The sequence below is a fragment of the Asterias rubens genome, chromosome 10 (genome assembly GCF_902459465.1).
Source record: "Asterias rubens chromosome 10, eAstRub1.3, whole genome shotgun sequence".
NCBI lineage: Eukaryota > Metazoa > Echinodermata > Asteroidea > Forcipulatida > Asteriidae > Asterias > Asterias rubens.
In genome coordinates this window covers 8,269,471-8,295,701 of record NC_047071.1, presented here as the reverse complement: position 1 = coordinate 8,295,701, position 26,231 = coordinate 8,269,471, and the positions used below count along the sequence as shown (strand labels likewise).

Genomic DNA, 26,231 nt, shown 5'->3' with positions numbered 1-26,231 from the left:
TTTCGATAGGATGCTATGATCACTTATAAAAATAAAAATAAACTGTATTACAGTTTTTTTTCTTATAAGTGATCATACATAGCATGCTATCGAAACATATACAGTTTATTTTTTTTCATAAGTGATCATAGCATCCTATCGAAACATCACACAAACTTTTCTCAAAGACAATTAAAGGCAGTGGACACTATTGGTAATTGTCAAAGACTAGCCTTCACAGTTGGTGTATCTCAACATATGCATAAAATAACTAACCTGTGAAAATTTGAGCTCAATCAGTCATCGAAATTGCGAGATAATAATGAAAGAAAAAACACCCTTGTCACACAAAGTTCTAAATCTGAGGTTTTGAAATCAAATTCGTGGAAAATTACTTCTCACTCGAAAACTATTGCACTTCAGAGGGATATTTCTCATAATGTTTTATACCATCAACCTCTCCCCATTACTCGTCACAAAGAAAGGTTTTATGCTATAATTATTTTTAGTAATTACCAATAGTGTCCACTGCCTTTAAGCAATTTCAGTTTGAGACTTTGGAGGCACAAACAGGGGAAACCCCGCACAAGTTGTAGGTTCTGAAAACCAGCATGCCGCGCTCCAGTCCAACCAGGGTCCACAGAGAGAACACCAATCAGGAAACCTAATGAAGGCACACTAACCACACACTTTCAAATTGTCTAAGCTCAAATGAAATTTAATATTAAACTTCCTCAGAATAATTCCAAATTAACTCAAAATAATTCACCTTTTACTTTTTAAATTATAGTTCAAACTAGTACAAAATAAAATCGAATTTAAAATAATTACAACCACCAAAATTATTATATCACGTATTAAAGTACTTTCAAGTTTCAAATTTATTTTGAAAATCTACAATTATTTTCTGAAATTAAAAGCATTTTCTTCAATGTCAAATGATGCTCATTGTGAAAGTGAGATGTTTTAAACAGAAACACCTGTGACTAATTAATGTACTAATTTTAAAAGCAAGTATGCCTAAAAAGGGCTTTTAAACTTAATGTCATATTATAACTAAAGAATCTGTAGCACATTTTTTTAAAGTAGTTTTTACAAAACATACTCAAATAAAAAATAAACTACACACACAAAAAATCCCACAGATCGAAGCCTAGCTCCCTGTTATGCCAAATATTCCCTCTACCTTAAAATTTGCTCTATGATTACAAAATAAACTACTCAGTCAAGAGATTGAATGTGAGAGATAATTGCTCTATTTTTTTTAGAAATGGTGTTTGTGGGGTAGAATTTAATGTGAAATAATGTTCCACCGACCTGCGCTTATCGCAGAGCTACAATTTTTACACCGGACTGCAGGCCTGTGAGGCAAGTAGTTTTAGTGTCGTGCCACAAGTTGAACACACATTTATTTGTATTAATACATTTTGCTTCGGAATGCTTTTGAGTTTAGAACAGAACACAGGACCATTCATAACAATAAAATAAAGTACAGACTGAACAACAATTGGAAAGACTGGAATAAATCTCATATAATAGAACAATTTGAAATAAATTGGAACATAATTTCCGGTTGGCACTTTCATTGTTTAGTGTAGCAGTTATTGTTTTCACAGGTTGCTTTTATTGTATCTATCAAAATTTACATAGGATTAAAACAATCAAGCTGTTCCAAAAATGATGATGATAGTAGAAAACACCCCTTGAAATATTTCTGTCTGAAATAAATAATCTATATTTGCTTTGGTGTTTATCGCTCAGTGAGCATTTGACTCATTTTTTGTTTTGCATCGATGTCATGCAAAATGTGAAGACGGTTTTTCACTGTTTTCTTGTGCCACAGATGGTCAATGGATCTCAAACACTACAGCTTTGTCAGTTCATGTATAAAGTGAATAACATAATGTGCTTACAACTGTTTTGCTAGCAAAACCAATTCTGTAATGTTCCTTTAATGTAGTTGTTATACACTGCAATTAAAAGACCATTGATTAGTGTAATGCACACAAATCAAGGTTAAAGAAAGTGTCAATCCATCATTTATTACAAACTTTGGTACAATTCTGAAATCTGATTTCAGTTTATACTTTATAGCTAAGGTTGACATATCAACATAATGGAGAATAGAAGGCACTTCTTTCAAATTATTATACAGTAAGCAAAATGAGCTTTGCTAAAAAATATTGCAACAATTTCCAACTTTTTTCCTGTCAATTTCAGTTTGTATTTAAAATATTACGCTGACTAGGTATGACTCATTATTCAAATTAAAGGCGGTGGACACTATTGGTAACTACTCAAAATAATTATTAGCATAAAATCTCGCTTGGTAAAGAGTAATGGGGAGAGGTTGATAGTATAAAACATTCTAAGGAACGGCTCCCACTGAAGTGACGTAGTTTTCGAGAAAGAAGTAATTTTTCACGAATTTTATTTTGAGACCTCAGATTTGGAACTTGAGGTCTCAAAATCAAGCATCTGACATGTCTGAAAGCACACAGCTATGTGTGACAAGGCTGTTTTTTCTTTCATTGTTAACTCCGACGACCAATCAAGCTCAAATTTCACAGGTTTGTTAGTTTATGCATATGTTGAGATCAGCCAAGTGAGAAAACTGGTATTTGACAATTACCAATAGTGTCCACTGTCTTAAAGCGTGAGTGTATTAAACTAAATGGTAGAGTCAAAAATCTTACAGCGAATGAAAAGTATTAGTAAACACTTGTTATTAACGCTATCATGAGACCTGTATTATTGTGTATTTCCTAGAATTTCTCAGCTGTAAATTACTACTTTTTAAATAAACTGAAAATACAGCACAGTAAGGGAAACACACATGTTCAAAAGCTGAAATTCCATATTTTATTTGGGTTACAACTTGTTATTTTTAGTTGGTCCTGCAAATCCACTGCCTTGGACAGTGCAGTATTAAGCTCATTTTAAATCACATAGAGCAAAAAGCTGACCAGTAAAGAAGGATGGGCAAGTATTGCATATTACTTTCAACACAAAAATATGAATTTCAGGGGAAGCTAAAATTGATGGCTCAGGACTGGTCATCTGTGAGTTTGTTAGAGTACTTAATAGAATTGGGTATTGCAGATATTGGAGCCCCTGTGGTCGACTAGCTAGTCCTAAGTTAGGAGGAGTCTTACTCAAGATAATACCAGTCTTAACTCTTTGTCAAATCCATCCCTGGTAAATTGAGTTTGGAGGTCTCCAGAGTTTGGCATAAAAAACATTTTGTTTTCAAAAAAAGAAAAATTATGTGTGGACTTTGATTTTATTTTTTCAAATTTATATTTATGCCACTTTAGTCATGGGTATGAGATAACACTGAGCTGGAGCTTTAACTAGTGCAAGAAACAGAACATGAATATCACATTTGAACTTAGTTCAATATCAAAAATATCTGATAAAATTTTTTAGAAATGAGGCCGAGAATAATGGTGTAGAAGAACATTACAATTTTGGAAATTGTAGCAAACTACTACAAGTTTAATGATAATGCTCATTAAACAAAACAAGAAATAAGCAATATCAAATATGGCGACTTTATCACCTTTTAAAACATCTTGCTGTATTATAAACTTGCATCTTTTTGAGGTGGGAGTAACTGAGTAAGTACTAGTAAGGCTTATGGTTGTACCACTTAAGTACCACTGTTAGAAATGTGACTGTTTTTTAAATACAGAGATTTTACTCTAAAAAATTGTTTACATATAAAAGCAACACCACATACCTACATGTAGTTGATTTTACCTCTGCATAAATTTTAGTTTTATTGTTTATTTGTTCCCTCCAAAAGCTATTTGTCATCTTGTAGTATCCGGTCCTTATTGTCCTAATCACCACAGCAATCACGGGCCCAGTGGAACGTCACAGAATCCTGGACCAGTCACCGGTTCAGCCTGCAAACCACGCCTAGTGGATAAGGAGAAAAAACATTTAAAAATTAACAGAGTTTTGTTTTCATTCTATGCTTTAAATTAAAACCACCTTAGTGCAACTGTCTGGAATGAGTTAGTGAATACAGAGATGTGACTTTTCTGGTTTAATTTCAAAATCCTACTTTTAAATTTGTTTTCCGCCAAAGTCTGACCCTTTCTGATTTGTAATCTTAAAATAAGCTATTGTAGTTTTGTTTTTTTAATCACTTTAACCAACCAATTCAGGATTAACATACCAGTGCTCTACCAACTGAGCTATCCAGCCCAATGGTGGTTTATAACCTGATATCTAAAAATAAGATGTGTACATGTACAAATCTGAAAAAGTTCTTAAATTCTTAAAGGCACCTGGAAATAGGATTTGTTTTCTTTTAAACATAAGAGTATATGTTTATTAACAATAAAACAATTTTTTGAGTAATTGTTTGTCACGATGCACTCAGTATTTTCCAGATTTGGTTAATGTAGTTTGCGGCTGGAAATAAGTTAAGGCATATACCTTCGACCAGTGTGAAACTTAAAAAAGACTGCGTGTCCAACTCATGTGTGTGGAGAATCCAAAATGTTTGCAATCACTATCAAGTCTCAGATTATTTTTCATAAAAATGTTTTGGTTTGTAAAACTGTCTTGAAGATAAACAAAAAATTGTTATGTAGGATTTGAAACTTTGCATGGTGGAAATACGATATGTAAGGTTGTCAGTAACAACATGTAGTGATGAATTGATACAAATTTTTAGTTTAAGAGGGGATGTGGTAAAACAAGAGACAAATGTAGCCTTACTTTAGCATCCTGCAGCGTTGTTCGGCTATTCTAGGAGCTGCTTTGCCAACATCATGAACAGTCTCTGCACTCCACAGTCTTTCTGCTACTGCACAACCTCTTGGCCTATATACACATCACAAAAATAACAGTAAGCTGTTTGGAAGGAGGTCCACCTGATACAGTGTTTGACTAGTCAACATTTACCAAATACAGCCAACAAATCCTTCCAATTCATTGATACTTTTTGCTCTGCGTTGCCTTGAATTTTACGATTTAGGCTTTAAAAAATGGGTTTTATGTGAAATGAATTGAAATCATATGATCGAAAAAGTGCTTTAAAAGTAAAATATAATAATCCACACAAGTATGCCTCGAACTTGAGTGGTTGTCCTCTTTTACTTTGTGAACTAACACCGTCTGACATACTATCAACAGCTCTCCATTGCTTGTTACCCAAGTTTTTATGCTAACAATTATTTAGAGTAATTACCAATAGTAGCCAGTGACTTTAACCATAACCTGTAATTGCTTACCAGCTTCGCTGCATCAGATTTGTTGCATCAACGTACTCTCCCCACATGCATGCTTCTCCACCAAACACCAAATCCTTCTGAGCTTGAGTACCTGTCAAATAAAAAAATGACTTTATGTCAAGAAACATTTCTCTGATATATTACCCAACAGAATGGTTTGGTAGTTTTGTGCAGTGATGCATGATAATAACGTCTTCTTCTTTGATGAAATTGCAAACTTCTCAAAGTGCAATGCTAACTTAACAACTTTTATCAGATAAAATACAGGCATGTTAAAGACACAAGACACTTTTGGTAATTGTCAAAGACAGTCTTCTCACTTGGTGTATGAACAAATAACAAACCTGTGAAATCATGTACTGAATTGGTCGTCGAAGTTGCGAAACAATGGAAGAAAAAACACCCTTGTCACACGAAGTTGTGTGTTTTCAGATGCTTGATTTCGGTACCTCAAAATCTTACTCTGAGGTCTCAAAAATCAAATTCAAATATTTTAGTCGAAAATTACTTCTTTCTCGAAAACAACGTTACTTCGAGGGAGCCGATTCTCAAATTGTTTATACTATCAACAGCTCTCCATTGCTTGTTACCATGTAAGTTGGTATTACCAAAAGTGTCCACTGCCTTTAAACATGACTTTAATGTGATAAAAAAGCCTGCACTTTACCGAGTTGCATGTGGTAAGCTTGAGTGTAATACAGGTTGCGAGCTTAGAAAGCTGAAGGTGTTGGGTTATAAGGCTGATTAGATTAACAAGCAACTAGATAGTCAGAGTAAGATGAGGAAAATCTTCTAGTTTCCAGACAACGGACAGAGTATCCTGACTGAAATGTTGAGTCCATCAGCTCTTCTCAGAACCCCCAATCACTCAAAAGAGATCTAACTACTTGGTGTCACCGCAAATTTCTGATGTTATTGTCTTCCACCATGCAAACATTCAAGTCTGATATTCTTATTCAGTAATGCACAACCTTGTCACAACAGTAAACTATAGCTTAATTTCACATACAACTTGTATCATTTGCTTTACTTTTCCAGCCCCCTGAAAATTATATGTTAAGTATTCCCCACAGGAAGCCCTTTTCACACTATCACTTATCGAAGTGGAATACAGCCCTGGGGAGGCCCCAAAAGTTGTTTTAACGCAAGATAATCTCGGCACACTTTCACACTGTCCCGCCTACGTCCCTACTCCACAGGGTTCTGGCTGCACGTTTCAAGAGTACCCCAGGGTTTTACCGCTTACCCCCCTACTCCAAAGCAAGGGGTGTATACTCCCTGGGGTATGCACATTTTGCCAGGATAGATCAGGGGTAAAGGGCTGCAAGTGTGAAGCGGCCAGCAAGAGAATTGGAAAAGAGCTCAAGTGATGTGATGGTGATTCCCTCCATTCCTTTACAACTATCAGGTCAGTGCACCAAAGCTACTGCCTTCAAATCCAGCAAAGGAATCTTTATTAGATTAACTCAGGTTTCCTCAATACTCAACAACACACCAGGTTTTTTTTTTTTTTTTTAATCCCAAATGTGCTGTTTGCTTGTTAGAGTTAGAGTGTTATGTTACCTAGCCGAATTTTGTTTTTTCTACTCGCAACAAAAGTTATTTGTATTTTGTATTGACCGACAAATTTACAACAAAAAAACAGTGAAAGCTGAAAGACTTAATCTTTGAAAAGAGGGGCTTGCTATTGAAATATGCATTCTAAGTGTGATATTATGTTGCAATTTTGTAATGCAAATTCACCCCCAAAACAAGACTAAATGCCACTCTTGGTTAAGGGCTACAAGAAGAAAAACAATGGAGAAACAAACAATATCACAATTTTTGCAAAGAAAACAAAGTATGTGGATATATGTTGCAAAACACAAAAGTTATCAAATTATCAGATCTGATTAAATTACCTGTGTATATGACATATAAATCAAAAAATTGTAATTCAGTTTTGTAAGATTGGCAGAGTTTAGGTGTTAATTGGATTTTTGTTTTGCTTAGCAGAAAGTTATTATAAAATATGAAATAAGGCCTAGTAGGTGTTAAGCACTATTCCTATCCTCCTCTGAGCTTGCTAATGATAGTTTGTACACACACACAAACAAACAGAAAAGTAAACATTTTCAACCAGTGGCCACTTCATGTGCTGTGGATTTGATTTATGAATCAGACAATTTGCATTTGAATTTCAGTTTTGGAAGTCAAATGTACTGAAGGGGGTTTAACCCCCCCCCCCCCCCCCAACAAAAAAAAACCTCCAAACATAAACACTGACATGACTAATGGTAAAAATCACTCTGACTCAAATTTGAAAACCTATAGAACAATATCAATTTGACACTCGTGCAGACCAACATTAAACAAGGTTCGAGCAGAATAAATAAACAAGGATTAATGGGTGGTAGTTAACTTCTTGATGTGTACAGCAGAAAAACAACAAAAGAACAAAGCTTAAAAGCTAGAGAGAAGTTAATCAAGACCTTTGATTTTAACACGTAAGTGCCTCAACATTCAAAGGAGAGAGTTACTGGAGTCAGACAAGAATGCATATTTTACACACAATATTTAAGCAAGTAAAATAAGCCAATTAACTGGGTAAAAAAAAGTTTATGCATGGAATGATGCTTTGAAGATGAGTGTTGAGAGTCAAAACTTAGAGAGTCAAACTATCTAAATATCATTAACACGATCATCCATCACAGCTTCAAAATAATTCATGTGTTACTCTTCTCTGTTCCTGTTACTGATTTGCCAGTTACAGGGATTTTTTATTAAACAGTGGCTAAGGTTGTACGGCAGAGGAATGCCAATGTAATCAGTAAAGTTAAAAAACAAATAAGCACAGGCCTATGTGTTACTTCCCACCGTAACAATCAACCTATCTGACGATTTCAACTTAGTCATGTCAAAGAACCAGTTAGGATACATTATGACAAAAATGGCACTGATGGTAGAGTCCGTCGAGTGATGCCATGAGCAGAAATATGAAACTCGTCCTCCACAGTTCAACAATGACGAAATGGTTATATCAAAAAGCTGCATGGAACGCCTTCAATAATCAAAGCTATGACAAAAAGTGAGGACCTCATGAACTAACAAATAAAATCAAAATAAATTTTGGCAAAAAATTACCGGAAAATTTGTTTAACTAAAGATGAATTTCAAAAGGGTTTGATGAGTGGAGGCAAAAGCAGCCTGTGGACTTTAATCTTTTCTTTGTGTCTCTTTTACCGACAAAGTTCAAAGGTTGGGCTAAATAGAAACTCTTCCAGTCCTGTCCATAGGGACTACCAGCGTAGTTCAGGTACCATGGAGTAGACAGCAAGGTTTTGTAGCCGAGTTTGGTGATTTTAGTCAGTTCTTGCTCCCAGGCCCCTTTCCAAACATTCACCACTGCTTCAGCTACGACCTTTGGAAATGTTAGTGCTGAAAATTTAGGCAACTTATGGCAAAGTTATTCTGATAGAGCCTTAGGTGAATGGATGCTTAATTTACCACTACCACATGTAGCAAGTAACACAAGATAAATCGTAATCATTTTTTTGGTCAGCCTTGTTTGAGAAGTAATATATTAATCATCCCATAATGAAGGCTAGGGCTCACAGTGAGGTAAATTATCATGGTAGCTAGATTCCAAAATCATAAATAATAATAATAATAAGACTTGTAATGCGCACATATCCACCCTGCTGGGTGTTCATAAGGCAAGGTGAAAACAAAAACAAAACAAACAAAACAAAGAAAAACAGACACAACAAAATTAGTCCTTGAAAACCTGTGACATAAGATAACATTTGGGAAGAGATTTGAATGTTGTGGTACAAAGACAAGCTCCAAGATTAAGTGGTAGAGAGTTCCAGATGCATGGCGGGGCTGAAGAAAAAGACCTGTCACCCCACGAGTGTCGAGACTTAGATTGCATGAGAAGAAGCATAACACATTTATAATTTAGAAACACAGCAACACCACAGCATGTCAGTTTGCTACATCAATAGTAATGTTAGCTGGTACCTGCAGAATCACAACAAAAACAGCCACAGCTCAATTGGATTACCATTGAATTTTAGTGGCTCTACGGAGTAAATGCTCCGCCAATCTTGACCGAACCCACCAGCATCGGGCCTACTCAGGTACCAAGGAGTTGATATCAATGACTTATAACCCTTCTGGGTGACTTTGAAAAGCTCCTTCTGCCATGGCGTCTTCCAAACATGGACCACTGTTTCAATACCGACCTTTGTGAAAAGCATGGGACATTAGTATTCTGATTCAAACTCAGCAATTTTAAGATCCGTCGCAAATTCTGTAAGCAGAATAAAGCAGACAGTCAGAGGATGCCGCACATTTTGTAAGCGGGATCGGCAGAAACAAAAGCAGTTAAAGCGACGAAAAACAGGAACCTGCTAGCAACGGGAAAATTACCTCTTAGAAAATCAGCAACATTTTCAAGAATGCTCTGATGAAAAAATGGTTGTGTGACTTGGAATGTGTCATGTGTCATGTGTAAAACTTTGTTGAGCAAGAAGTATGCTTGATCGATATCACTATAGAGCTAAGAGCTAGCGGCAAGGCACACCGTGAAGTTAGGGCTCACACACTGAGGAAAATTATCGTAGAATAAATTCTCTGATGCACAAATGATGAACAAGTACCCTGCAAAACAAAATACACATGCAATGGTGAAAAAACAGTGCATTGGATTAAGAAACACAGCAACACCACATAATGCTAGTTAATGACTACATCAAGAGTAAAGTTAGCAGGTACCTGCAGAGTCACAACAAAAGCAGCCAGAGCTCACTAGGATTACCATTGAATTTTAGCGGCTCTACGGAGTAAATGCTCCGCCAGTCTTGACGATACGGACTAACACCGGCCGCATTCAGGTACCAAGGAGCTGATATCAAAGATTTATAACCCTTCTTGGTGACATTGAAGAGTTCTGACTGCCATGGCGTCTTCCAAACATGAACCACTGTTTCAATATCGACCTTGGTAAAAATCATGGGACATTAGTATTCTGTTTCAAACTCAGCAATATCTTTATCTTGGCAAATTCTGTAAGAGGAATAACGCAGCACGATTTAAAGGATACCACAAATTTTGTAAGCAAAATAAAGCAACAACAGTTCGAGGATGCCAAAAGTATTTTGAGCGACGACCCATTCACAAAACACTTTGTCAAAAGACACTGCTGGGAAAACTTCGTAAGAATGCTCTCACAAATATTTTGTCAGGTATTAACTTGGAATGTGCCATGTGTAAAACTTGAGCAAGTACCTTGAAAACAAAAAAACACATGCAATGGTGACAAAACCGTACATGCAAGGATTAAAGCCATTATACACTTTCGGTACAGAAAAACAATTAAAATTTCACAGATTTACAAATAATTTACAGGGTTTACAGAAGGTAATCGTGAAAGACTTATCTTGAAATATTATTCCATGAAATGCTTTACTTTTTGAGAAAACATTAAACTAATATCAATTTTCGTTAGCGAGAATCACAGATTTATTATAAACACATGTCATGACACGCGCGAAACGAGGGGAAACAAGGGTGGGTTTTCCCGTTATTTTCTCCCTACTCAAATGACCGATTGAGCCTAAATTTTCACAGGTTTGTTATTTTGTATATGTTGTGGTACACGAAGTGTGGGCCTTGGACAATACTGTTTACCAAAAGTGTCCCATGGCTTTAAGAAACACAGCTACAACACGGAATGCCAGTAAAGCCCGGTTCATACTTCCTGCGAATGTGAATGCGATACGAATGTTGACGTCACAAATTCGCAACGAATTATTCGCAGCAGTTCAACTTTGCTCAACTCACTTACGAATATCGCTGGGAAAAGGAGGGTTGTGACGTCAAATTCGCTTCGCATTCGCATTTGCAGGAAGTATGAACCAGGCTAAAGCTATATCAAGAGTAACGTTAGCTTGTGTCCACCACCCATGCACATGCAGAGTCACAACAAAAACAGCCACAGCTCAATTGGATTACCATTGAATTTTAGTGGCTCTACGGAGTAAATGCTCCGCCAATCTTGATTGTATGGACTAGCACCGGCCAAATTCAAGTACCAAGGAGTTGATATCAATGATTTATAACCCTTCTTGGTTACATTGAAGAGTTCTGACTGCCATGGCGTCTTCCAAACATGGACAACTGTTCCACTATCAACCTTTGTAAAAAAATCATGGGACATTAGCTTTCCTATCTAAAAGCAGAATAAAGCAGCATGAATTTATGGATACCACAAATTCTGTAAGCGGAATGAAGCAGAAACAGTTTAAGGATGCCAAAACAATGCCAAAAGTTTAGTTCAAGCGACGACACAACACTGTGAAACATGAAACTGCTGGCTAGTGAAAATTTACTTCCTAGAATATCAGAAAAAAATTAATGAGTACTCTCATGAAAAATTAAATCATTTGATTTGGAATGTGTCATGTGTAAACGTTCGTCGGGCAAAAGAATGCTTCAGAAACCATTGACAAAAAACACAAGCGAACGGTCAAATTTCAAGTCTATTTGAAAACATAAACCCTAACCCATGATAAGTGGCCACTTGTTTTTTTCTTTTAAACACCAACAATAACCACCTTCAAAGTTATGCGGATCCACAAGGTACTGGAGTTGCCACAGCTCCAAATAAGGATTTCTTGGGTAATTAAGGTACCATGGGGTAGACAGGAGAGCCTTGTACCCTAGCTTGGTCACCCTGGACAGGGTGTCGGTAAAGCCTGGAGATTTCCAAACTTGAACTATCGTTCCTTCCTTCAACTGCCAAATAAAAGTTGAGGTTGTTATAATGATGATAGACGGCACGTACATGCCATGCCACCCCACCCCCCCCCTCCCAACTTAAGGCGAATCTGGACTTGCGGAGTTAGTTTCAGAAGGTTAGCACAGGCTCAAGTCAACAAACAACTTTGGATTAAACTATTTAAGCCACAATTGATATTTTGTGACATCTAAAGCTACATGTTTACTTGAATGTACATACATGTATTTTAATTCTTCACAAAAGGTTGTACGTTAACCTTCTATAATACAAAACAACTTTAAGTATATAGAACAAAATTCATCTTTTTCCGTTGCAGGGCATTCTGTGCATTTTGTTTCAGGGTATTTTGTTGTGCGAGTGCCTTCTTGGGGTTCTAAGAAACAATGCGACGGCTCAGTGCTAACATTTTGACATTCTGGAAAAAAAGTTGTTTTGTTTGGCCGAAGCCCACTGAATTGAACAATGTCTTTGGAATGTTTTCTACTTGGTGTTTATCTTGGTTTTAAAAGCCCTCCTGTGCAATCTGGAATGGTTTTCTCTGATATATTTTTTATGAAATTATTCTCTAACCCAACTGCCTTTTAAGAAACACTGAGTTTGTTGTTCCTACCTTTACTCCATTGTCTACAACCTCTTGCCAAACTAGAGGCTGCACCTTCAGTCCTTCCACAATATCCAGAAACCTCTGCTCATAATAACCCTCCAGTTGCGAGTAATTCTGACCATAACCCATATGCGTCATGAACGCTTGGATATCTTTGTTGCTCTTCCTAAACCAAACAAAACAATTATTATTAGCATAAAACCTTACGAGGTAGCGAGTAATGGGGAGAGGATTGATAGTATAAAATGTTGTGAGAAACGGCTCCCTCTGAGTTTTTGTAGTTTTCGAGAAAGAAGTAATTTTCCACGAATTTGATTTCGAGACCTCAGATTTAGAATTTGAGGTTTCGAAATCTAGCATCTGAAAGCACACAACTTCCTGTGACAAGTGTGTTTTTTCTTTCATTATTATTTTGCAACTTCGACGACCAAGTGAGCTCAAATTTTCACAGGTTTGTTATTTCATGCAATGTTGAGATACACCAAGTGAGAAGACTGGTCTGACACAATTACCAATAGTGTCCAGTGTCTTTAACAGATGTTAACGCAAGGTCGTGGTTCAAATCCCACCCGAGTGATACATGTATACCTGTAGATATTTTTACAGAACTTGGAAACACAGAGTATACAATTCTTAATAAACATCGGCTAAAAGCAAAGGTTACATGTACCTTTGGTATTTGAAACCGTTCCATTGTTTTAATCCTATATAAATGAAGATGTATACAAAGAACTAACATGTGACATTTCATTTCAAAAGGTGTCATTTTGAGATATCTCTCAAAATCCAGAGCAAATAATCACTAATACTAATAAACAATCTGAGAAGCCTGAATGAAAAGTAACACCTATCAGATTCACGTTTGAGGGCACAAAAATTGATACCTTTTAACAAAAACACATTACTTTGAACCGAAATGCTTCTCAAAATGCTTTATACTATCGAAAGCTGCTGCAGAGCAATGTTTTCACGAGAGTGGCGTAAATCTGTTGTACATGATAAAATAATTTTTGTGAAACTATTTTACTCATTTCTCAAAAACTTCATCACCTCAGCAAGAAATATTTTAAGGGAAGTTTTCTACCATCATTATCTTTACATCGTGTAAGTTTAATGTAAATCGGTGAACATTTGTGTTGTGTGTCTTACAAAAAGTAACCAAACATGCCAAACCCTTTAAACACACCACTCACCAGCAGGCAAAGTTAACTTCATCTCCTCCAAGATGAATATACTGATCAGGGAACACCGATGCAATCTCCTTAAAAAACTTGGCCAAGAAATCATAGGTTGAATTCAGCATGGGGTTAACAGGGCCGTAGGAACCGGTGGGTTTCCCTGTCTTATCTGCACAGGGAGTCAAGAGGTTAGGCACGGACCCCCAAGACTGAGTGTGACCTGGTGTGTCAAACTCCGGTATGACTCGTATTCCACGATCTCGTGCATAGTTGATGACATTTAATACGTCTTGCTGACTGTAGACATAAGATGACATGAATGCTCCCTGAAACACATATAAATCTATTTACTCAATACTGCACAACAAACAAGGTTAAAGATAGGATTTGAGGCTTTGCATGGTGAGGTATCAATATATGGTTTGCGGTAACACCATGTGTGTATCTACTTGCCAGGTAGAGTTTGTTCTTAGAAAACTGTCTTTCTTTATTCTACTACCACGGAGTAGATTTATTGGATGTTCGGGAGACTTCTCAGTTCTGAAAAGAACTGTCCTGCTTTTAAACTACTAACCGGTCGGAAGGTAAAGAGTGGCTGGGACTACTACTTTAGATTAAAGATCCTAACAAGAATTTGCATTTTGAAGAATTGAGTAGAAAGATTAGTTTGTACTCATTTTATCAAAGTTTCAGCTAGACTGATTATTGTATTGTGCAGTGCAAGATTAAGTTGATTTTAATAATAATAAGAGAACCTTAATTGTTTTGTTTCTGTATTTTCTTTGAAAACTGTTCTTTTTTTTCCATACTGATTATATGAGAGCAGATAATAATTTTACCAGTGTGAATGTAGTTGATATTCTACAAGTTACAACTCTACTGCTGTTTTACACCCAACAGAAACTCAAAGAGCTCCCTCTTGTGGTCGATAATAAACTTTAAAGTACACGTCCCAGTGACAGATGTATACATACGACTTGGTATTTTAGCTGGTAATTCCTTATTCTGCATGTTTTGATAAGTATAACTTTTCTGCTAGCAACTATTTTGTGCTGAACTGTTTCAGTGTCTGCATTTGTTTGCATTCTGAGCCTAATGAGCTTAGCTTTTTTAAGGTTTTTCAAAATTCTGCATCACAAAACTTTTTTTAAAAATTTAACATCAAACAAAATGCAACTTACTGATTTATGTTTTCTTAGCCCATCCAAAAGTCAATAATTTTTCAATTACTAGAGTGATAATGTCCTCTCGTTATAACATAATATTATGGTTTGTACATGTGCTATTGATGACACTTTTTGAGTACATAAAATAAATCATACATGTTCGATAATAGACATTTGGACTACACAAAAATGTATCATACTTGTACGACCTTGGCACTGAAAGAGTTAAGCAGCTCTATTAAGCATTCCTCCATGATTAAAGGCACTAGACACTATTGGTATTACTCAAAATAATTGTTAGCATAACAACTTACTTGGTATAAGCAATAGGGAGATGTTGATAGTATAAAACATTGTGAGAAACGGCTCCCTCTGAAGTAAAGTAGTTTTCAAGAAGAAGTAATTTCTCACTTAAAGATTGGATTTTATTTGGAGACCTCAGCTGAGGTCTCGAATTCAAGCATCTGAAAGCACACACTTGTGCGACAAGGGTGTTTTTTCTTCCATTATTTTCTCGCAACTTCAAATTGAGTTCAAATTTTCACAGGTTTGTTATTTTATGCACATGTTGAGATACACCAAGTGAGACGACCTGTCTGTTACAATAACCAGAGGTGCCCAGCGCTTTAAATTAGGCCCTGGCTCTTTAACAAATATAACGTTACCTTTTCACTCATGAAGGGGAATGTAGTACTTTCATATGGGAAAGACTGATCATCAACGATATGCCAGTGAAAGACATTCATCTTGTTGTACGCCATCGCATCCTTAAAATTTAAAGAAGACACAAAGATACACATAAGTAACAACAACTCTGGATAATGCCAAAGCAAGACATTTAGGGCCAAAGCAAGACATTTAGTTAAGTTTTCGAAACATTTAGTTAAGTTTTCAAGACATTAAGTTAAGTTTTCAATTTGGACAACTATTTAATTTTTGCTATTAGACAGAAATTGCAGAAAATGTGTCACTTTTAAAACCAAGCTAGCTTAAAGGCAGTGGACACTATTGGTAATTACTCAAAATAATTATTAGCATAAAGCCTTTCATGGTGATGAGTAATGGGTAGAGGTTGATGGTATAAAACAGGGTGAGAAACGGCTCCCTCTGAAGTGCCATAGTTTTCGAGAAAGAAGTAATTTTCCACGAATTTGATTTCGAGACCTCAGGTTTAGAACTTGAGGTCTCAAAATCAACCATCTAAATGCACACAACTTTGTGTGACAAGGGTGTTTTTTCTTTCATTATTATCTTGCAAGTTCGATGACCGATTGAGCTCAAATTTTCACAGGTTTGTTATTTTATGCATATGTTGAGATACACCTGTAAAGGCTAGTCTTTGACAATTACCAATAGTGTCCACTGCCTTTAAGGATAACAAATTATGGTTTGAGGCTGGACAGTCAAAAAAGCTTCCTTGGGCATTGGAAGAATTTACAAAGTAGTTCCCAAGGTGAACCAAATACAACTGGGCTACAATAATTGAAGGGAGCTACCCATTTCAGGAGATTCTGAGTTTAGCTACAAACAATCTAAAACTATATACATATTTTTAAAGGAACGTTACAGAATTGGTAAGCAACAAAAATTGTAAAGATCACAGATTTACATAAAACTTACATGGTCTATTGATGATAGTAGAAAACAGCCCTGGGGTCGATTTCACAAAGAGTTAGGACTACAAACTGCATGGATAGTCCTTAGTTAGGACCAGTAACTAATCCCAACTCGAGATAAGACTAGTGCTAACTCTTTGTGAAATCCACCCCTGGAAATATTTCTATCTGAAATGTCATATTTGATGAGAAATAAATAATCTAACTTCACATTTGGAATTTATCCCTCAGTGAGCCTTTTACTCATTTTTATTTTGGCATTGATGCAAAGCAAAATTTTTAAACTGTTTTTCACTATTCTCTCGTGACCCAGATGGCCGATCCATCTCAAATTTCTACAGGCTTGTCAGTTTATGTATATGGTGAATTGCAGTAAGTGCTTACACTGCCAGCAACTGTTTTGTTAGCCAATTCTGTAATGTTCCTTTTAGTGAGTGAGTCTGTTATATTCCCATTAGCAGTTAATCTGTCTGGACAATGGCTTGTTCATGATCCATTAAAAAGATTAAAGTCCACTATTTGGAAAAGGAATTACATGGAGATAACAGTGTGTGATAACTTGTTAGGATGAAAAAGAATGTATTCTTATGGTCCGTTATTTAATGGAGCTTTTCTGTACATTCATGGTACCACAGTAACAGTCTAGTCTAGTACACTGCGCATAGTTACAGATGTGAACTTAAGCGGCCCTCAGGTCGACCTACAATTTTCTTGCGCACGCAACAAACTGTCGGAAACGCGCAGACAAAATATGCTCAGGTCACAACAACTGAGAAATCATGCACTCACGATTGGTTACTGACAGTCGGGATCACGTCGTACAAGTTGAAATTGTTCTACTCTTGCGACTGCTAATTTTTTCGAGCGATGACTTTTTAAGATTGTCTTAAAACCATCGCAGTTACACTCAGGTTGTAAATAATCGGCGACTGAAAAGTTCCCGAATGGTCTTAGCTCAGGCGCAGTGTGATTTTGAAAAGTAAGTCGCTGTCTGTTTTTTGTTGACGCAAGGTCGACCTGAGGCCGGCTTTAGTAAACAGCCAAAATAGGCAATTGCCTGTGATGGTAAATGGATTGGTGAGAATTCAGTGCTGTCATAAAATCATATTATTTCCTTCAACAACATTGATTGGATCAAATTTCTAAAGCATTATGAATGCAGATTGATAGTAGCTGTAAATCAATCGTAGATGCTTAGTAAAATGTGATGTCACAATGCAAATCACTATGGTAATCACTGACAATTGTCTTACGATGGATGTTAATGCACTGTGAAATCGACGCCAGGTGCATTACTTCCTTGAAACCTTGTATGCAATTGAATAAGATGATAAAATCTCATACCAAGAACTGGAGAAGTTTTCCCACCGGTAGAAAATGCCTTGATGAATCCACCAGATATCCACGATGAGCAAAGCGTGGAAAGTCCACAATGCTGGTCTTGTTCACAACCAACTAAGAAGAAAAAAACATCGTTATTGTATGTGGGATTTGAGGCATAGACCTTTATCAATGCGCAGCCATCTTGAATTTTCCTCATTGATATCGATGTAACCAAACTGAGGCTGGAAGAACAAAATAGTACGGTTCCAATTTGCAAAATGATCATCAACATTCATTATTGTTATTCGATACAAGGAACGTGACCAAGATGGAGTCATTATGATAAAGGTCTTTTGCATGGTGAGGTATCAATATACAGTTGGTTTTAAGTAGCACCATGTGTGTATCTACTTGCTGGGTAGATCAAATTTGTCTTGCTTTATATGCGCAACAATGTTTCTTTCATTATTTCCTTGCAACTGCAAATGTTGGGATACATTAAGTGAAAATACTGGTCTTTGACAATTAACAATGGTGTCCAGTGCCTTTTAAAGTCATAATGATTGCTATGAAAAAGAAAACTCTTACCGATCCTGCTGATGGGTACACAATCTGGCTGAACGTTTCCAAGCCTATTAAGGAAACACACCATGAACATGGGAGCAATTAATACAGAGGTTGTTGGTTGTAAGCTCATAATCTCAAATTCTGAGGAAATGTCTTGAAGGGAACACAAAGGTTTGGTAAAATTATCAAAATTTTAATCTGAGAAGCTATACTGACAATAAGGTTTCTCAGATTAAGTATTTCAATGACGGATTATTCTTCCTGCTTGAAAATAACCGCTCCCGCTTTTTAGCTATATCAAAAACGCAACCAAAAATGCAAAAACTTTTTACATGAAACCTTCACGAGTTAGTTTTATTTTATGAAGCTATATTATTGTCAGAATTTAATCTCATGGACACATGAGAATTTAGAATCTCCCTCGTCAGTAGTTGTGAGTTTATCAAAAGTTTACTGTACCTCTTGAATATTTTATCAGTATACAATTGTTGCACGCTGTGACGGGATCTATGGAGTTTTGTACACTTCGCCTCGGGTACAGTTTGCCACCGAGGGTGTACAAAACCCATGGACCCCAGTCACAGCGTGCAACAATTGTTTTGTAAAATTGTAATTCCTCTTTTCAAAGTTATGTTGTCATCTTCAAACATTATTACGACAGAGTATAGTTTAATAAGCAGACAAACAGTTCAAATAAAAAAAAATTCTTTACACAGCGATGGAAATCAACCAACGGTTGGGAACGATCAAGGTGATGTACACTGTGTACATCACTTTTCATGTTACTCGACCCTGAAAGCCATGTAACACGCGTCTTTGTATCACATCACGTGATTGGTTCTTGACCAATAGAACTTCACAATTTGTTACCGAGATTTAACAATATTTAGTATAATTGTAAAAAACACCAAACTTGGTGAAGGTTAGAGAGAAGTGTTTATGTTAAACTAGTAACTATTTGCTATATATGTATTTCTGGTGTCACTTGTCTGTAATTATTTGATTTTGCGTAGAAGTCTTTCATTCATGAGTGCCTTGCGGGGTAAGCTGTGACATCAAGTAGGACTTAAAAATCAAAGTGTTCCAAAAACATCAGTTTAAAGACACTGGACACTATTGCTAACTGTCAAAGACAAGTCTTTTCACTTGGTGTATCTCAACATGCATAAAATAACAAACTTGTAAAAATTTGAGCTCAATCGGTCGTCGAAGTTGCGAGATAATAATGAAAGAGAAAAACACCCTTGTCACACGAAGTAGTGTGCTTTCAGATGCTTGATTTCAAAACCTCAAATTCTAAATCTGAGGTCTCGAAATCAAATTCGTGGAAAATTACTTCTTTCTCGAAAACTACGTTACTTCAGAGGGAGCCGTTTCTCACCATGTTTTATACTATCAACCTCTCCCCATTACTCGTTACCAAGTAAGGTTTTAAGCTAAAAAATATTTTGAGTAATTACCAATAGTGTCCAATGCCTTTAATGCAATTTAGAACCAATGGTTTTGTACACCATTTGTTTTACAATACCTCTCAATGCGCCCCATGCTGAGTGTGCTGTTAGCACAGCATCATTTCCACCAACTTCCAATGTGTCTGTGGATTAAGTAAAAAACATAAATTGTCATGCATGTCCTTCTTCCACTCACAAAAAGTTGTCAACATTAAACTTTAGGGTGCATTGGTGGGTCAAAACAGTGTTGAAATGAATAAATAAAAACACTTTTGAACACTGATTATCCTGAACAGTCGCTTAAAAATAATGTTCTTCTGACAGAGACCCAAGCAGAAGCATGACAACCACTATATAGGCACCTCAGAAAGGGAGGGTTTCAATACTAGCTCAACTGAGACCTCAAAACCTTGAGAGTACGGATGAGGGACTTCCAGTGGTATAAAAAAAAGTGTCTCTTCATAAACTGATAAGGACATTTAAAATGTTGTTTTTTTTGCACGATTTAGTGAAAGTCTAATAGATGTTAGTTTTGCATCAGCGATAAAGAATACAATTTGGTTTTCCCCTAACACAACATGTATCAAGCAGTGTAAACTTTCCTAGGGTCTTTGAAAAAAGCACAGGCAAATCACTTGGGTGGGATTGAACCATCGGTCTTTGCTTTGCTAGAGCAGGGCCCAATTTCATGGCTCTGCTTACCGCCGAATTCTGCGCTTACAATCACGATTCCCCGCTTACGAGCAAGCGCTAAATTTCTACGCTAGCCTTGTAAGCGTAGAAGCCCAAATTCGCCCCTAACCCATGAAATACGCTTGCTGTAAGCACAAAATTCACTGCTTCCGTAAGCGCCGATTCTGTGCTTACGGTAAGCAGAGCCATGAAATTGGGCCCTGATGTCTTACCACTGGACCACCAAGCTAGCCCGGTAGCTAGAGGCAGCTTGAATCCTATGTATAAGCAGCCAGTACCGCTGAAAGTCCCAAACCATTTGCATTTCCATTTGCATTGGTCTTAAAATTCCAAAACTCTTTTAGGTCTTTCTTTTTATTTTATTCTATAATACTCACAGTTTTCTAAGGACTCGAGTGAAGGGTAGAGCTCACTGCAGTCAGTGATGCTGACTGCAAGACCTGTCAGAGGAAGAGGGGCCTCATCAGTACCTTCTTGTCTCTTCTCACTCTGCTTGGCCAATGGCTTAGGCAGTTGAGAAAAGACAATTTCTTTATAGCGAACTAATGCTTGAGCCAAGACTGGGCAAGATACAGCTGTTTTCTGGTAAAATCTGCAGAAGAATAAAAGGTAAAACTTAGAGTTATATAATGCCGGTTAAAAAAGATTTGTTAAAATTTCATCACTCAAGATTGGGGGAGTAGTTGGGAGGGGATAGAACATTTTTGGTATTTTTTAATTTTTATTTGTGAAAATTGACGGTCGCGGTTCAGCAGTTCGTTGATCCAGTAAGCTGGTATCAACGTGTATAGCGCTTGGTGACCAAAAAATTAAGCACTAACAAAAAACGTGCAGTGCGACAAAAAGCAACAGTAAGTACCATGTAAAAAAATAATTTTTATGAAGATTTTTTTTATTTAACTCAACAAAAAGGCAAAGCAAGCACTATGGATGAACATTGTGTGTGGGGGAACTTTTGATTGTGGAGTATATAAAGGAAACTGAAGTTATTGATGGCAAACAGATTGTAAAATATTCACCTATCAACGATGATTTTGAAAATGTATAGCGTTAAGGACGCCCAAAATGTTAGACCCCTACAAGGCTCACGGGGGAGCCTTATAGTTTCTAGAAGTAAATAATGGTCAGACCATGAAGGTAAAAGGAGGGAAAACATCCAATCTAATTGGGTAATCGTGCCACGCACTTTTTCACTAACTTTTAGAAAAAAGGAATGTCTCAATGAGTCATTTGAGCAAATTTAGAATAAGATACTTTTGTATTCCAACGAATGAAAAGTGGTGGCAGAATACGCAAACTTTTTCGAATATATTAAAATCAGTAGTACACTACTGGCTCCCAACATCTCTAAACAAACCTAAAAGATTTCTGATCTTCCAATGTGTAAATATCTGGTGTTGTGATGAGCGTTTGTGGCATTGGCCAAGGTGAGCCGACCGATTGCTGTTGATGTTGCAGGCGGTTCGTGTTGATCGGTTGCTGACCACTGCAAGTTACTTCTTCTGTCATCTGTCGATTTCCATGAACATTCATCATAAACATCCCTAAAGCAGCTACAATAAGGGCAACCGACATATTGTACGTTGAATGTTGTTCATAAACATGTAGTAAACTGTACACCTGGCTGCAGACAAAAACACTTGACAGAAACTGCCACCACAGTCTAGTCGCGCCGCCAAGGTTGTACGGTATCACGTGTTGTGATATTCGGAGATCACGCGCCACTTTAATTTTGCACTCGAACACCTGTTTATTCGCCCCAAAACATTGACCACTACCACCTGACAATCATTTATTGGAGAATTTGAATAAAATCAATATCAAATGCATATGCGAGTGCGAGTGTGATGACACGGTACTCTGCAAATCGCGGTCTCGGAATTGCTCCCTTAAATGTTAAATTTTCTCAAACTATTATCTATCAAGAAATAAATATTATTGTTACATGCAAATTTACAATTTTAAGGGAATAAAAAAGGCCCTACCTGCCTACTAATTTGCAGGAACGAAATCATTTTTTCCCGTCATCTGTTTTTTCTGTATCTGTTATAACTTTATGTGCTGCGTATTTCTTTGGCGCTAGATTCTGAGCAATGCAGTTTCTCATGGATTAAATACATTTTAACAAAATGCCCACAGATTTACAATAAACTTACACAGTTTGAAGATTATGATAGTAGAAAGCTTCCCTTGAAATTTTACTTACTGTGATGCTGTAGTTTTTGAGAAATGAGTAAAACAAACATTTTTCTGCTCAGTTTTAGCATGTAATTGTAAAAACATATTAACCAGTTATGGTTCTGCGCCTTGAACACCCAGCAGGGTGGATATGTGCGCATTACAAGTCTTATTGTTATTATTATTATTATTATTATTATTATTATTATTATTATTTATTATTATGGTATAATATCATAACTGGTTAATGGGATTTTACATGCTAAAATAATTTTCATTTTCCCGGGGAAAAATTTGTGTGTGACTTGTTTTACTCATTTCTCCAAAACGACACAACCTCAGTTAGTAGTTGAAGGGAAGCTTTCCACTATCATTATCTTCAAACCCTGTAAGTTTAATGTAAATCTGTGGACATTTTGAAAAAAGCGTATCCTTTAAGTGATATTCAGCAACTTAGATTACGACTTGCCATTTTCGTTCAAGTAGGTCTTTAAAGACACTGGACACTATTGGTAATTGTCAAAGAACAGTCTTCTTCTTTCTTGGTGTATCTCAGCATATGCATAAAATAACAAACCTGTGAAAATTTGAGCTTGATTGGTCGACGGAGTTTAGAATTTGAGGTCTCGAAATCAAGCATCTGAAAGCACACAACTTCGTGTGACAAGGGTGTTTTTTTCTTTCATAGTTATCTCGCGCTCAAATTTTCACAGGTTTGGTATTTTATGCATATGTTGAGATACACCAAGTGAGAAGACTGGTCTTTGACAACTACCAATAGTGTCCACTGCCTTTAAGTCAGAGAATAAACTCTAAAGTGTAGATTTGTGAATACAATGTATAACTCGCCTTCGGCTTTAACCAAGTAAGGTTTTATGCTAATAATTACTTTGAGTAATTACCAATAGTGTCCACTACCTTCAAGATGACTTTGGGCAACCAGGGGCTATTGTGACTAAAAAACTAATAACTTAATGTGAGTAATGCATAATAGTCTCCCTGGTCCAATAGTTTCCTGTTGAGGCTCTGCATTCAATTAAGGTACAAAATCGTTTAACTCCATCAACTCATTGCAATATTGCATAGCATTATTCTTATTCAAATTCAGGGACAGTGGAGGCATTCCAATTTGGGGAGTGTAGAAGTAGGCCTACATGTAAACATGTACGTCCATGTATACATGTACGTACACATTACAAGGTCTACGAGTTTATGCACTGAACCATGCATTTTCCGAATCAGATGCAGTCAGGCAGTCTAGGTTTATGAACAAAACCCAAACAGATTCTAGTTTCTCTTCAAACTTGAAGTTAGAGCAGACTTTTGTTCAGAGGACCCCAAAATTGTTACTCTTTTTACAAAGTTTGTATATAATAGTTACATGCCTGGATAAGAGTAGGCCTAGTATGTCTTGCTTTCGGTGGTGGTCAGAGAGTCTTTACTTCATAATCAAGCAACCAGCAGAAAACTTTAAACCACAAGGAAAAACTGACAAGTTGGGGTAGAACAATTTCTAGATGGAACCAATCAACTGTCCTTTGTCGGACCCCAAACTGTTTATTATTAAAAACCAAGTATATGGGATTGAATGTTTTGTGCTTCTGCTACCACTCCAGAAAAGCAAACTCATTTACTTTCAATTTCCTCTTTTTTCGTTGGCCTTTTCGCTATCAGAATAAAATAAAAGTACACATGTACATTGAACGATTTGACTTTTAACTTTCTCCGTTTCTGCCACATGAAAATACATTTTTACTCTGGTGCCCGAAAAATCTGCCACCTGTGGCAGAAAATCAGAGGCTATGTATGTCAATTAATGGGCATTTTTCTACTTTATCTGCTTTTTCGATACCGGAAGAGCAAATTTTACTCAGATACGGTTTTTACCGTATAAATGTAATTAATTAGTATGACTTTGCAGTTAGCTATTCTGATAATACTAAAGCAGATGGCCACTTTTCGTCCTTCGAAGCTATCTTTATAGAATAGTCAGAATAAAACATTGTCATTTGCACGTGAAGGATCATAGGCCAACTCAGGGGTCAGGCTGCTAATTTATTATACCTGGCAGTGGCTACGTACAGTAACTGTTATATTCCCAATGGTGAGGAAGTGGCCTTGTACTTTGTAGATTGTAGCATACAATGCGGACAAGTGGTTTGGATGTTATTCAAAAGCCCTATAAATAATAAAAGGGAAATTTCACTCCATGTTTGTTATGTTAGCTACATGATAGCATGATCATGCATGCAGAACATGCTATAGGCACAGGCCTGTCTGGACCCTTTGTTTCAAATGACTCAAACCATCTTGATAGTTAGAGTGACATGTCCTTATATGGTTGTATAGTAAATATTAGCATCGAAATGGGATTATGGACTTGCTGAAGGCTATACATACCGGAATGAACTCTGATCTGCGAGTTTGCAAGTCACTGGTGTCGTTGTGATAACTTGTGGCATTGGCCATGGTGAGCCAACCGACTGCGGCTGGACAGCCTTTCCAAATGATGGGTCAAACGAGTTAAGCTGAATGTTACCATCAATACTAGAAAGCATCACAATAATGACAAGTCCATAAAGTATTGACGACATTTTGAGTTGCACTTCTGTAAATAAATGCTAATATACCGGGGGCGTGATCTTGCACTTGTTACTTTCAGTACACTCTGTCCATGATGTTCTGATCAATCGGGGAAGGGAGCGCAAAAATAAAACCAGCGCAAATTTAGAACGCACGCGCCTAATTTTTATTCCTCCCGCGCAGTTTGCGAAATGTCAGTGCTAGTTTCTAACATGCGCGGGTTTTATTCAACAGATCAAAGAAGTGTGAGACCAAATCGAAGGCAGTTCAGCCGTGTTTATTATTAGACGTGCAAAGACCGTCGGGGAGCACCGCGCTGTTTCCGGTTTAGATGGAGGACGAAAAGTGCATGGACATCTGCTTTTGGTATCAGAATTGCAGAAAAGCAGATTTTATGGGGGGGTTTATATCAACTTTTCTCCTTTTCTACTTTTCTGCTATCTGAAAAGCATATTGAACGTTTTGTGAAAATGCATGTTCTACTCTTTTAAAGGGAATTTACACCTTTGGTAATTTTCAAAGACCATGCTTCTCACACTTGGTGTATCCCAACGTAAGCATAAAATAACAAACCTGTGAAAATTTGAGCTCAAAATGGAGGTGCGAGAAAATTATGACAGAAAAAACACCCTTGTTGGACGAATTTGTGTGCTTTCAGATATGAATAGAAGTCTTTCATTATTTTAGTGAGAAATTACCTCTTTCTCAAAATCTATGCTACTTTAGAGGGAGCTGTTTCTCGCAATGTTTTATACTATTAACAGCTCTCAAATGCTCGTTACCAAGTCAGTTTTTAAGTTAATATTTGTTTTGAGTAATTACCAAACGTGTACCTTCCCTTTAAACGTTTTGTGAAAATG

The 26,231-nt window shown here is 36.7% G+C and overlaps 1 protein-coding gene across 4 annotated transcripts; it reads right to left on the bottom strand.

Moving 5' to 3' along the window:
- Nucleotides 1-3,162: 3,162 nt before the first annotated feature.
- LOC117295511 (beta-hexosaminidase subunit alpha-like) lies at nt 3,163-25,508 on the bottom strand. 4 transcript variants are annotated; one of them, XM_033778202.1, is made up of 12 exons: nt 25,189-25,508; nt 20,988-21,202; nt 19,995-20,060; nt 18,488-18,531; nt 17,921-18,031; nt 15,626-15,727; nt 13,810-14,120; nt 12,623-12,782; nt 10,030-10,210; nt 5,229-5,319; nt 4,714-4,818; nt 3,163-3,903 (listed from the first exon to the last, which is right to left on the bottom strand). In XM_033778202.1, the coding sequence occupies exons 1-12, from the start codon at nt 25,380-25,382 to the stop codon at nt 3,840-3,842; spliced, it is 1,644 nt and encodes a 547-aa protein (XP_033634093.1). In that variant the 5' UTR covers nt 25,383-25,508; the 3' UTR covers nt 3,163-3,839. The 4 variants fall into 4 exon arrangements, with proteins under 4 accessions (XP_033634093.1, XP_033634092.1, XP_033634090.1 ...); XM_033778201.1 differs by lacking the exon at nt 10,030-10,210 and adding an exon at nt 11,828-12,008 and having other exon boundaries at nt 25,189-25,507; XM_033778199.1 differs by lacking the exon at nt 10,030-10,210 and adding an exon at nt 9,274-9,454 and having other exon boundaries at nt 25,189-25,504.
- Nucleotides 25,509-26,231: the final 723 nt, after the last annotated feature.